This window comes from Denticeps clupeoides, chromosome 1 (assembly GCF_900700375.1).
Source record: "Denticeps clupeoides chromosome 1, fDenClu1.1, whole genome shotgun sequence".
Classification (NCBI taxonomy): Eukaryota; Metazoa; Chordata; class Actinopteri; order Clupeiformes; family Denticipitidae; genus Denticeps; species Denticeps clupeoides.
In genome coordinates this window covers 29,125,311-29,139,957 of record NC_041707.1, presented here as the reverse complement: position 1 = coordinate 29,139,957, position 14,647 = coordinate 29,125,311, and the positions used below count along the sequence as shown (strand labels likewise).

Sequence of the window (14,647 nt, the reverse complement as noted above, 5' to 3'; positions counted from 1 at the left end):
ACAGCTCCAGTCAGACTGCCAGAATTTATGAAGATTTCTCAGAACAAAAAGAGGGAAAATTGAAGCCACCTGTGGCAATTTCATTTTTTATATTCTTATTATAAGCCCTCTTCATGAAACCCTTACAAGGCAATCAGTTTTTTTGTTCCTTTTGAACCAGCCCAGAACAAATTGCTGATATGATGACAAATGGCGGTGCAACAGGAACTGCTCTCGGCAAGAGAACCTTAGAGAACTGAGCAAAGCAGGAGGGATAATCAGATTGCTCATTAATATGCATGATCCTGATTTGCCAACATTGAGCCTCTAGGTAGTTAAATGCCATGGAGACAATTGAATGCTTAATTGTGTGGATGTGCGTGAGAAGACATTTTGTTATAAGAATAACATTGTTACATTGCTTATATGTAAAATCATGTTTTTAGGTGCTGAACACAGTTCTATGTTCATACTTTATTTGATGTTATAAACATCAACTATTATGAAATGTCACTTTCCATGTCCTTGGTGGTAATAAAACACAGTGTGCTTCAATTGCATTCATCTGTTAAGGGATAGATTAATACTAATTAATTACATGTATTATTTTAAATTGGAGATTTAAAAAAATATTATTTATTTTTAATATGTATTATGTCAATGTTAATTTAACTTGGGCACTTTCAGAACTTGATAAATTAAATGCATCTGCAAGTCTGACCCATCAAAGTTGGAACTAACGCTGATCTGCTCAAGGTGATTGGCTTGTCGTGGAAGTTATTTCCATCACCGAGCGTCTGAGGAGTCGCAATGAAACAGTTAAACAGTAATTTAGTCAGGCTTTATTTACATGCACACATGGGAAGACTCGCTATCAGAATCTTCGAAGGTCTGAACACAGTGACATGTATATATATGTCATCTCATACATCCTTAGAGATAAAACTGTCACACACAAAGATTTACGAATATGTTCTCCATGGCTCTGGATAAGAAACATTTAACTTTCACATTAAAACACTTTTTTTCAAATTTCTCTCACAGGCTGTGTCTTTTAAGATCAGGTTCCACCCACTGCGGATGGTCCTCACAGACATACCTACTATCTCTGCGATTTCTGTCACTGAATAGAACACAATGACCCACAAACCTAAATTGGAAAAGACAATTGTAATTCAGCACAAATTACGGAATTGCTACAAGGGAAATAATTACAATTTCCTAAAACATGATTATCATTTTAGATCATTAGCCTAATTCAGTTTGCAGTCCAAACACATTTCACCCCAACAATTTTAAGAATTAATACTTTTGGCATGAATGCAATCAACGGGACAAAATATTGACTTTTTGTGTGTTTATGAGACTAAGACCACAGTATTATGTAAATTACAAGTTACTTATTATTAAGGATGGAACATGAGGTCTGGCTGAAAGAGCAGACTGTATGTTGTGATACTCTTGCCTGGCTACAAACATGAAGGCAAAAAAAATTACTTATTGGAGGACTGAAGCATGTCCTTCTGGAAAGTGAGCCAGAATTACGCAGTTAACACCAATGCACTTCAGCAATGTGTTGGTTCTGGGTTTAGAGTGTGGGCTTTAAGGTGTTGGTTGTTGTGTAGGTGGCTTCTGATAGATGTGCTAAACAGGAATTCAATGAGGAGTGCGTTAATACAGAATACTTCTGCCAAATGGGGAGAATCATCCAAAACCATGACCTTCATCCTGCTGTGCTACTGAACGAGGATGTTAAAATATATTTAGAGAGATGTTGCCAGAACACACGACAGATGAGTATTCCGGCCAGAAATCATAATTAATTTGTTCTGCCAGAAGATAGTTCAAAATCTATTAGGATTCTGCAGAATTTAATAAAAAAAAGAGGTTGGTGCATCTACATTCATGTGTTCTGATGTCAAATTCAACCATTTCTTTAAAACAGGAATTAAAGCAAAAATAACTATCTAAATAACTAGTGCATCACTACCTTCCTCAGCAAAAAGCCACTTGATTGTGCCACCGATCCCTTTTCAATGCAGAGCTGTATTTTAGTATGTCATGCCTCTCCAAACTCCACATTGAGACAGTAGACAGCCAGCCAATCCCAGTCCTGGACAGATGGGATAAATGTTGTTTCTTGGGACGCCTGGCTGACCTCAAGTAGCAGTTCACCTTCTAGCCTTCCTCAAGGCATTGTGCTGCTGGATCATCCCTGACGTCAGCTTATTTGAGTAGCCTGAAATCTGACCAGTTTAGGACTGTCCTTCCCTGGCTCTAAGGCTGTGATCAGTGTTGCTCTGCCCTCTGTTGGCATTTGCAGTTTCTGTTGTGAGACAAAACCTCATTGTTCATCACATCATGCTTTCATACCCCTTAGAAATAATGCATAGAGAGTGATAAGCCATAAAAATTATTATTTCATTGATGTAAGTATTTTAGCAATGTTGACAATGATCGCTATATGGCTTGGTCATGGCGACCCCAAAAATGCAGCTTTTGTGGTCATACCACAAGAAATGAATCAGCCCTGGGGTCATGCATGGTCGAGGCTGGGCTAAGTTATGTCATGGGCAGTAGCTGCTGCAGAAATCAAACAGCAATTTATATTTTTTGTGAATGTATGCACATGCCAGTTGACTGCATTCATGAATCCATGGACCAAATAAGAGGACTACAAATCTGCACAACCATCATAACGTTTCATCTATATTTTATGCCAGATGTTAATCAGAAGAGTGTATATGGGGTTCCCTATGTCTAACCATTAGTAATTATATTTTAAGTGTTTAAGAGACCAGGATATTCCATATTGTCACGTCGCCGAGCTGACGAGGGAAGGAAGCCCAGAGGCAGGACATAATGAAAACAAGGATTTCTTAAATACAGAAACAAAAAAGGATGCGATGGCCAAAAACAGGGGAAATAAAGGGGATCAACAGAAACTAGCCCGCAGGCGTGTGGCAATTGCCAGAACTCAAAAAAACACTACAGAACAGTTGTAAGGTCCACAAAGAATGGCAGAGCCGCTGATGGGAGGCTGCATGACGCCTTTTCACTGCCTTCTTGATTGACCATAGGTGATGTCTCTAGCTGCAGCCAATCCTGACATAATGTTTTTTTTGTCCCCAGGATCAGTCTAAAGTACATACAAGATCTCATTCTTCATTCTGGAATGAGAATGTCTGAGTGAGATGTGCAGTTTATACATTTACATTTACAGCATTTATCAGACGCCCTTATCCAGAGCGACTTACAATCAGTAGTTACAGGGACAGTCCCCCTGGAGCAATTTAGGGTTAAGTGTCTTGCTCAGGGACACAATGGTAGTAAGTGGGATTCGAACCTGGGTCTTCTGGTTCATAGGCGAGTGTCTGACCCACTAGGCCACTACCACCCTTTATAAGAGTGTTCATTGTTTGAATGTATTTTCTTAAACTAAAAGGAATTCCACACTGTATAGAACCACTGTCCAAAAATTAAATATAACCAAAAGCATTGCACCAAATTAAGTAACAAGATTGAGGACTAATGACTAGCTTTTGCCCCCATTTTTTGCTTGTGAGGCTGTATTGGACCAGGTCATTATGCCACCCCTCTGCGTCCTGATAGAAGTCAGGTATTAAGTTGATCCCCTACTAGGGCTCTGCCTTTGTTCTCATGTGATTACTGAGTTCCAGATCCGGCTCCTGGTTCCCAGGCTATGGCAAGTTTGGATATAATTGGCACTCAGTGCAGCTGCCTTGTTCAGGTGGGAGGGATGAGATAGGACAGGTTAATAAACATTGTATGACACTTCTGATGAGACCAGCCTGTTAAGACGAATGTGAACAGACAATACTGAGAAAAATACATTTATTGATCTGATTAAATGACTGTCCTCCTGACATCATAGTCTTGCTAAAGTATGTCCCAGATCAGTCACATAAGGAATGTAATTTTGATCTGCAACTTAAAAATAAATTGAGTTCTAAGAAGATGTTAATGGATTAAGATGTAGGTTATGATCGTTATGATCTACATTGCAATCTGAAGGCACAGCAGCATTTTCAGTGAGGACTTCAACACATAAAGCTTTGAGATGCCAGCTGCTGATGAGCCATTTAAATTATGATCAAATCTCTTTCATTTCACATCTCAAAAGCATGAGTGTACAATTATGAACCTTTACATTACAGAATGTGAACTGAATTTAAATGACAAAATCTGAAGACATTATACTGTGCATAAATCAACAGCTCTATTTTTGTGCTATGGTTATCATTAATGGAAGAATAAGAAAGCCTGGTTTAACTTGCTAACCTATACCAAGAACAATCCTTTTAGAGCCAAATTACTACTATTTGCATGGTGAGGAGGGTGCAACTGCAGACAATAGTCTCCTTCAGTGCCTAGTACAGTGAACAAGGGTTCAGACAGTCTTTTCAGTCTTTTCTCTTTTATAAGGGCATCTGCTTAGGATGGCACGAATCAAACGAGTCTTAATTAGTTCTCAGTTCCAGATCCTATTTTATTCATTGAAATCCTCTGCCCACTCCTTACATGTGAGATAATGGTGTCTGAAGTATGATACATTACACTTCTTCTGAAATCACAGACTCAATTCCTGCTTGTTTTCTGGTTTCAGCAGGTTTAATAGATCTTAAAAATATGAGGTGGTAATGGCACTGACAGTTAGTCACCGATATTCTGCAAGATGAAAGCTTTTCAGGTTTTTTGGCTATGTTCAAAAAGTGCACTAAAAGTTGCATTTCAGAATAACATATTTGGGTCCATTTTTCACACTCTGCCTTGACATAACTTCCCAGAGAATTAAGTAAAACATTATTATTGTTAATGTTAACAAATAATAATTACTAATCATTAATTTCATATTTTTATTATAGCAAATTAAATATTATAACTATAACTACATTGTTTGCCACACTAAAAAACGTAAACCGTAGCTATCATTTGTTTAATGTGTTTTTTTGCATTACTGTAGTTAAAAAATATTTTGCTCTAAGCTGTTTCATTTATGCTTATGAGTAAATAGTTTTTTTTTTTTTTACTTTACTATAATCTACTGACAGCAGGTTTGCTTGGTTTATTCACATTATGGCATGCTAAAATATTAGGTGTGACAGTTTAGCCGTTGTTTTCTTTTTCAGTGCATGTAGATCTGATAGATTTACTGTTTTTGAGTTTGCTACCGATGTAAAGTGAAATGTCACGTCCATGAGCTGACTGGGGAATGAAGCGCAGAGGTGAGACATTCTGGGAAACAATGGTTTATTAACATAAATAAATGGCACGAGGGCCGAAAACAGGGGAAACAAAAGGGGAAAAACCCAAACTCACTCGCAAGTGTGTAGCCATTGCCAGAACTGAAAACAACTGTACACACAAGTTGTACGGTTCACATAAAAATGTCGCACCCCCGAATGGCTGCTCGGAAGTTCCTTATAACCGCCCTGCTATCATGCAGATTGGTGCCAGGTGAGTCTCCAGCTGCACCCAATCGTGACATGAAAGCATTTATTATCTAGAATGTCAGTGGGTGGAATATCTTAGACATTACAAGCATTTTCTTTTGATCTTTTGGATGCAGGAAGAATCATCTGGTTTGATCTCATAGAACTAATGTAGCTCAATTAGCAGAAATGCACAGGACACATCACAACTGGCATCCATGTTGACAACCACCAGTACACATGTGCATGAAACAATGGAATTAATCACTTTTTTGTTTAGATCATGTAAATGGAAAGGTGCATGCCTGTCTTTTATGTGGGGAAAAGGTACACTGAAAAAGATAAACCGTAGCTGTCATTTGTTTAATGTGTTTTTCTCATTACAGTAGTTAAAAAATATTACTTTGCTCTTTTAAACTAATCTTTATGCTTATGAGTATTTTTTCTTTACTATAATGCTACTGACAGCCAGTTTGTGTTATTCACATTGCAGCAATGTTACAATATTAAGTATTAATACTCAAATTGAGCAAGTTTTTTCTTTTTTCAGTGTAGAATCAGTATGCCAAACAGGAGGCTTTGCATTCTGGTAAACCTCAAACTTTATATTTACATTTATGTTGCGTACCAACTTATTGAAGACTGTTGCAGAGAAGACATGTGAGTCTGGCGCCACCTCAAAAGCCTGTGTTTTAAAGGATCTGCTGCTAACATCTCTGTAAAAGTTACCACAGGACACATACAGAGATCTTGTGGAGTATCAGAGCTACACAAAATTGGGCAAGGGCTTTTAATTATTTGAAAATTTGGTTCATATGTATGTATGTATGTATGTTTTTTTCATTCTGCTTTGATTTCTTTATCAGAGATGCTGTTAATCTTTATGCAGTTTATACCCAGTTATATGAAAATCAATAATTAGGTTATGAGTCCTTAAGTGCCGTCATGCACTCTGCTTATTGGGTGCTTCCTCTGCAAAATTGTTTGTTTTCAGTACATCCTCCTGAAGGACACAGATAATGAAATATAGTACAGCAAGAGCATGTATGCAGCTAACCATTCTGAGGACCACAAAATTGTGCCCAGTGTAAACTCAGAAACCCCTTTTCTTCTAGTCACCATATCATTATACTGTAATATAATTTATTATGCAGAAATCAATGGCCTATATAAGAGAAAAAAAACAGTGAATGAATAGTGCAAACTCCCATAACCTGCCGATCTTATGTAACAACATTAGACTGTAGCATTTCTGATTGCTGTGCAAGGCAAATGTCTTATCTAACTGGAAGATTGTTCTTTGGTATTTTTTTATTTTGTAATTGCTTGGTGGCTTCATAGCTAAATCACTAAATCTAATGGTGAATCATATGTTAACATTATCTTAACCAGGCCTGATACACACTGTATTTCAATTAGGCTGTTCTATTTGTACATGTGATGTATATTGTGTGTGTGTGTGTGTGTGTGTGTGTGTGTGTATGTTCAAGAGAGAAAGAGAGGTGGTGTCTTTGTAGGACCCATGCCACTTCAGACATCTGGCAAAAAGCACAAAAATAGAAATGTAGCATACAGATTTTAATTTCACTCAGTGGGAAAAATTGTGTAGACACCTCAGTTGACAGAGGAAAATTTGCTACATATATTACACATGTAGCAAACCACAGCATCCCCCCACACACACACACAAAAAACAGTGCAAAACATACATAGCATATCAGACACAGCATAATGTGCTGTGCAAATACATCACACCAAATTCAATTCATGTAACTAAGAGCATGTACAAACAGTACTGTATTTTCACTGTACATCAGCATATAGACTAAAAGAAGCGTCTAGTTACATATGTTCGGTTTTCGAAACAATTATAGCAAGAATGTCAAAGATTTCACAAATGATGGAGTTACGAAGAGAAATTAGCTGCTTGATGTTTTGTTTTGTGAAGTGATTGTCATTGTGAAAGCACACGGTGCACACAATGAAATGTGTCCTCTGCTTTTAACCCATCACAAGTGTGAGGATGGTGCTTTGCTCAGTGGCACCTTAGTGGTTGGAGATTCGAACCAGCAACCTTCTGATTACAATTTCTGTTTCCTTGTCCGCTAGGCTAGCACTACCCCTGCTTGATCCTGCCCAGAATGAAAGTGCGCAGTTGACAGTTACAGATCCAATCCAACAATCTTTCCACTGATGCTCAAGGGGATGTCGGCCTGGGTAGAGGATGTATGTAGGCATGTCAGACGGTTGGAGGTGTTGAGGCTGCTTCTCATGCGGTTCCGTCGCTGCTGGCCAAAGAAGTGACGACACAGGTAGGAGAGGAACTTGTCATGAACTGAGGCATAGATAAAGGGGTTGTAGCACGCTGAACTCATGGCAAAGAGATGGCATGAGACCTGGATCACGTTCACATGTTCCTTACCCAGGATAGAAAAGTCAGAGTCAAGGTCTCGGATGAGATTCACCACCTGCAGTGGCAGCCAGGAGAAGGCAAAGCAGAGTACAGATACCAGCAGCAGGTGGAAAGTTTTCCTCCTTTTCTGACCCCATTTCTTTCGATTGGACGGGATGGCTGCCATTAGGCCAGGCAAGTTCCGATTCTGAAGGTGGCACGAAATAGCACAGTAGGACACAGAGACGGCCCCCAGGGGGACAAAGTAGGAGAGGAGCAGGACGAAACAAGAGTAGACCAATCGTGCTTGCTCCTGGCCATGCCAGAGCTCCTCGCATATAATCATGTGGTGTCCGGTAGAACTCAGGTCCAGGTAGACAGTGTGCAGGGCCGTGGGGATGGACATAACCAAGGCACAGAGCCATATGCTGACAACCAACCTACCACAAAAATGCCGGCCTGCACGCCGGCGGATTGGGTAGGCCACAACCACGTAGCGGTCCACAGCGATGGCAGTGAGGGACAGGACCGCTGCCAAGACTGTGGCAGTCTGCATGAGGGTCACAAAGTGGCAGGCGAAGCTGCCAAACAGCCAACCCCGCTGCTCAAAAGCATAGGAGGCTGTCAGGGGCACGCAGAACAGGCACATGACCAAGTCTACAAGGGCCAAGTTGCCAATCAGAAAGTTGGTGGTGCTGTGTAGCTGTTTGTTGAGGCCAATGAGCAGAAGAAGAAGCAGGTTACCTGAACAGGCCACAAGGACAACCAGGGCATAGAGGGGAATGAAGAGAGGCTTCAGCTGCAGCAGGAGGTCCAGTCCACTGAAGGAGGAGCTGTATGATGAAGAATTCCTCCCAGAGCCATTTAGAATATATGGGGAATCCATCACTGTCAATAAGTGGCAACGTCCTAGAACAAAATACGACATTTTACTAAATTACATTTATATGCTAGGAATATGAATGGCTTTTAAAATTGTGATATCAGATTGATGGACTTTTTGCATAACCTGAGCACAATGACGTACTCTGGAGCCAACACGCAGAAGGTCAGTCTAAGGGAATAAAGTGCATCTGTGCCTTATAATTTTTAAGATGCACTTTTGAAACTGTTCTGTGGAAATGCCACAGTTAAGGTTTACCTGAACATATAGGTGGAGATGGACATTCCAGGCTTAATGGCACAGTGAGTGCTTTGCTCAGTGAAAAGGATTTAAAAGGCTGGACTTGGAAACACATTCATGTGCCATTTTTAGAGGGAAAAATCGGGCAGGTCGATAGCAGAGTGGAAGACAAACTGTGCATTTTCTCAGTTGTTCAAGCCTTGAGCAAAGGAAAATGAACCTTACACTTTCTGAGGAGTGCACGCAGCATCACTTTTCTTTTCATTTAGCAGTTCAATTACATTTCTGGTAATTACCAAGCGAAATCTGTCATTTTCATTTGTCTGAGCTTGGCTGTGTGGGTTGAAAAAGCCTGATCTGTTGCTGGCGTTTTGGAAATTTTGGAAATGCTGGTGTGAAATGGCCATTGTTCCTGAGAGTAGGCCAGTTCGACTAGACCACATCTGTAATTGCTCATTAGAAAAGAATCACCATCTTGAATAAACATTCTCTAATTTACAGGACTGATTCATGACACCCCTGGGGACAAAGACACGCGGTAACAGCCGCATCAAGTGAATTCGGAATTCACACATGCATTTGTTATTAAGCGGCACATAAGTGGGCATAATTGCTTTGTCATTGCTTGGTTCTGAGAACCTTTTGATTAGCCATGGATTTTGAGAAAGGAGAAGGTGAAGCTCAGACTGACTCATGTGACCCCCCCTGCTGGGCAGCGTTACTTGCCTCTTTCTGTGGAAATAACCTGCCTGACCCACTAATGTTTTTTTTTTTCCACCTTGCAGTCATTAAAGGTAATTAGATTACATTAAGTTCAATAGAGACCCCAGACTCATCTGTCCTAATGGGTGCATTAGTGTAAATGTGCAGCTTAAAATGAATCCTGCTTGGGGGTTTAACCTGTTGTACCCCACCTAACTGCATTGATTTTGTGGAATTTAGCTAAACTAGATTTAAAATTGATCTTCTGAAACAAGAAGACATGAATATTGAACCAATTTGACTTTTGCATGCATTCCATTTTAGATAAGGTGTTGTTAATTATTTCTGAGAATATATTTTAAATGAGATTCATGCTCAAGGTGTAGATAATAAAATACTTACAGTGTGTCGTAGTGAATTCTCTTCAGATTGTCATCACTGTTCTCTTTTTGTGAAGGTGTAGAAGATCCACTGTGACTGACTCCGCCTCAGGAACCCTCTCTGGAAGTCTTCAGGGATATTGACAATAATCATAATCTAGTTTGATGGAAGTAAACACGAGTGTGTCTATAACTCTGCAAAGAATAAAATATGGATTTTTCATTTCCAAATAAGAGCCTATAAAATTGGACTGAAAGCTAATGGCGATCGCCAAGACAACTACATGCTCCTTCTCGCATCTAGAAGTTCTCCTGAGTCCAGGGCGCGGGAGGCGCCTGCTGCCCTCGTCACTGTTGACGATGATGATCATCATCTTCATCTTCATTCTGCACATGCTGGTGTCAGAATTCAGTTTCGCCGAATTGTTCATGGCGGCACAATTCCCGTCTGCGTTAATAATTAACACGCAGATATGAAAAAGGTAAAGATTTCGGCTTCATTTCTTCTGAGACATGCCAAAATGAACATCAGAACCCGAATGAAACATTAAAACCAGCGTGTCCCTAAGCATCGATGGTTGTACGATGCAGACATCTAGTGGCAGCGCAACAAAAAAGCATGTTCACATCTTCATTAATCCTAAAAACCACTATTATTAATCACTTATTAGCGAACAACCGCCTCTACATACACTGCCTTTCAAACGTTTACGATTACTTAGCAATGTCCACTAAAACAACACCATTTTAAATAAGTGATGACTTATTCTGACTGTGGAAGCTGCTTATGGCTCTTCTGAGTATCAGGCTAATTATCAGCAGCAATTAGTCACTTTAAAGGTTGAACTGATTGTTAGGATATCTGCAATCATCTTTTAGTATGGCTGACAAGCTTTGCACTGGTTATGGACTATGTCAGGTAAATCAGCAAATGATATAAATACCCCAGAGAAGTGTTTTTTTTTTCCTCCCCACACGGAACACTAAGCATTGTAGGTCAGTTTCCCTGTTCATGGTTTACGCCTAATCCTAGATTTAAAGTCTCTAGAGTATTCACAAGATTCGGCCTTTTCTTTCACAACAGGCTATGCAGCTCCTCGTCCAGGCAATGGTCATCTCTAAACTCGGCTATTGTAACTCTCTCCTGGCTGGAGCCTCTGCAGTCACCATAAAACCACTCTGGATGGTCCAAAATGTGGCAGCCCGCCTCATCTTCAATCAGCTAAAACACACCCATGTCATGCCTCTTCTCACCTCTCTCCACTGGCTTCCGGTAGCTGCTCGCATTGAGTTCAAATCCTTGATGCTTGTCTATAGGGCTGTAAATGGAAGTGCACCCTCTTATATCAACACACTATTAGTCTAGCGCTTAACAATTCCCTAGCAAGTTCTATTCCTGACAAGTTAGGTCTTATCAGGACTCATAGTTTTGCAACTTAAAATCTATAGAAACCAAATAAGAATTGCTGGTGTCTTCCACTTGTAAGTCGCTTTGGATAAAAGCGTCTGCCAAGTAAAGTAAAGTCTTTCATTCAAAAACACTAGGCGTAATCCATAAAGAGAAAGATGGCCCTGTGTGTACAGTTTATTCATCCGGGGAAAGTAATCTGTTCCTCAAAGGGCTTATATGGATGTAGATTTGTATAATTAATCTGCCTGAACTAAACTTCAAAAAGTGATTGGTAAAAAACAGAAAGACATTATACATTTACAGACAGCAATCCCTTTTTATGTTTATACTGGTTTAATGGATTTGGGCCTACGTTTGAATTAAAGAAAGATAAATGAGAGTTTAACATTACATTTTTACAAAGGTCTTAAAAACACATGACAATGACACCTAGAAAAAAAAAAAAGTCAACCCAAGAAACACCATTACATTTACAGCTGGAGATGACAGTTTTCAGCCTTTTCTGATTGCGAGCACCACCAGAATTCAGTTACCACTCAGTCTGAGATAGGTTTAGTTGAACGCTTTTGTACTCAGACATGTCATTATTTTTCAGGACTCTGGCTCTCATCGGAGTGTTCGTGGTCCTCCTCCTCGCCTTCAGTCCCACTGCTGGGCCGATCGGGACCGGGCCGCTGTCGGCTTTGTGATGGCAGGAGCAGGTACTCCAACTCCTCTGCGCTAATAGCCACCTTCTCAGGAGCCAACCACCTCTTCAAGTGCTCCAGGGCGCTGGAGGGAACAATCACAAATGACAACAACAGTTGGCAAACCAGCCAAGGTAAAACTGCAGCAAACCTCACTGTATACGTCAATATTACCTTAAGTTTAAACACTTTGTGTACATTATAGTATTGGCAGAGGCATCTAGCAGTACCTACTCACTCACTATCCATAACCACTGAAGATGTATTATAGTAGGTATGCAGTGTATAAACCCCACATTACAAATAATGTACAATCTGCATAGTCAGATATGTTATGTAGAATTCTGGTATGGACAATTATGCTGAATGACACACAAAAATAATAAAAGTGTAGCCTTTGTTAAAGCTATGAAAGTGAAGTACAGCACAGCATAGAGTGCACAATGAAATGTGTCCTCTGCATTTAATCCAATCACCGTGTGAGCAGTGGGCAGCCATGACAGGCGTATGGTGCTTTTCTCAGTTTTGCAAGGTGCCATCAGTTATGCTGTCCTGTCCAAATGATTTCCAGTGGGGCCAGTGGTGGCCTAGTGAGTAGGGAAGCAGACCAGTAATCAGAAGGTGGTGCCACTGAGCAAAGCACCTTGTTTCATGGCTGCCATCTGCTCACCAAGTGTGATGGGTTAAATGCAGAGGACACATTTCGTTGTGTGCACTCTGTGCTGTGCTGCAGTGTTTCACAATGACTGATTATATCAACAAGCATCTCTCAGGTGAGCAGAATAAGGGAACAACTGGATTCAACTGGAAATACAAGCACAGCTTGTAAACAACAATGAAATGCATTGTACAAAATACATTCATGTATAGTAATGTGCAAACATCTACAATAATTTCATTAAACAATGACATTATGTGTATCCTATTGTTATCTGAACAGCAAATTTTCCATCTGTAGACTTTGGCTTGTAAGAGATCATTTTAAAGTTCTTGTAGCAGATCTCTAATCATTAACAGTTTTCTGAAATCAAATTATTTTAAGATTTTAATCTAAACTTCAATAATAATTATTATTATTGTGTTTTACATAATTCAACCCAGCCAGGGACACATGCAACCTTGCATTTTTTGGCACCCAGTTGAATGGCAAGACTGCATCAGGAAGGGCATCTGGCATAGAACTATTGCATTTGTGGGGAAAACCAAACCACCTATCTCTAGCAGTGGGGCAGTGGTTGGCCCAGTGGGTAAGAAAACAGACCCATACTCAGAAGGTTGCCAGTGCGAATTCCAAACTGCCAAGGTGCCACTGAGCAAAGCACCGTCCCCACACACTGCTCCCTGGGCCCTTTAATGGCTGCCCACTGATCACCAAGGTGATAGGTTAAAAGCAGAGGACACATTTCATTGTGTGCACCATGTGCTGTGCTACAGTTTTACAATGACAATCACTTCACTTTAATGAGAGCAGCAAAAGATGGTGACACTTTTAGATAGTTCCTTCCTGAACAATTTCATAGCTACTCTTGGGTAGTAAAAAAAAAATTAGTTAATAAATTAGTTGAATTAGTTAATAAGACTTTTTTTTGGTCAGCATTAAAAACAAGTGACCAGACCTCTGGTCCATGTCAGTTCCCTCCTGAAAGAGTTCAGATGTTTGGACATCATGTAAGAACCGATCCCAGCATTCCTTTTTTGCCCGTGAGAGGGACCGCAGCATCTCTCTTGATGTCACTTCACTGCTCTGGCCTTTCAATTTTTTCAGCCGGCTCTCTGAAAGAATAGAGCACAATTTTCTAACAAATGCAATCTTGGACATCCAGGGAAGCAAAACTCAAATCGAGTGCTACCTAAACTGGCGATGTAGACCTCGGAGTCTGCCATGGGTTCCCAGGGGCTGAAGGTGGAACGTGCAGGATCTCCGTGGGACTGCGTGCTGTCCTCCGCCGAAGGCTGGAAACAATCGGTGAACTGCTCGCTCCCGTCCTGGCCCGCCTCCCGGGCATCAGGAAGAGTCGAGCAGATTTCGGACCAGAGATCCCCGCTCGAACGAGCCTGATGGTTCTCAAACTCGTCGACCATACTTCAATTTTACGGGCTGTCAAACGAACAGTTCTCATTTAATGGTGTTTAGCGTGACCATGTACAGTAAATACGGGAATTAACCATTTAAACCTTCAGCGATGCCTGTTTTATAAACATGAGTGTGTATTTAGGAAAAGGGGGAAGAAACCGGGAATCTAATCCAGTCAACATACAGAATCAGGGTGATGGAAGCTTACTTGACGTGAAAGCCTGTCGCCACTACGTTATCCACGCAAGGAGAAAGGAGGAGGTCTGCAGTTTTGTTAGTTCGCGACTTCAGTTTCTGAAGAAGAGTTTCTCCATTAACTGTGCAAAACCCTGCACAACACAGACAGCTAACGCCGCCGAGGACAGCTAACTCCAGTCCCACCTCCAGGCCACTGCTGTGCCGCAGTGATTGGTCATTACACGAAGACGTCATTTCTAAACTCAATGT

At 40.6% G+C, this 14,647-nt stretch overlaps 2 protein-coding genes across 2 annotated transcripts; both read right to left on the bottom strand.

The window, feature by feature from the left end:
* Nucleotides 1–7,465: 7,465 nt before the first annotated feature.
* Nucleotides 7,466–8,710, bottom strand: prlh2r (prolactin releasing hormone 2 receptor). Its single transcript, XM_028964945.1, has one exon. The coding sequence runs from the start codon at nt 8,708–8,710 to the stop codon at nt 7,595–7,597; it is 1,116 nt and encodes a 371-aa protein (XP_028820778.1). The 3' UTR covers nt 7,466–7,594.
* Nucleotides 8,711–11,601: 2,891 nt separating this feature from the next.
* On the bottom strand, nt 11,602–14,589 carry ccdc32 (coiled-coil domain containing 32). The gene is made up of 4 exons (XM_028991942.1): nt 14,409–14,589; nt 13,977–14,224; nt 13,743–13,899; nt 11,602–12,211 (listed from the first exon to the last, which is right to left on the bottom strand). Exons 2-4 carry the CDS (start codon nt 14,206–14,208, stop codon nt 12,025–12,027), a joined length of 576 nt encoding a protein of 191 aa, XP_028847775.1. The 5' UTR covers nt 14,209–14,224; nt 14,409–14,589; the 3' UTR covers nt 11,602–12,024.
* Between the last annotated feature and the right edge of the window lie 58 nt (nt 14,590–14,647).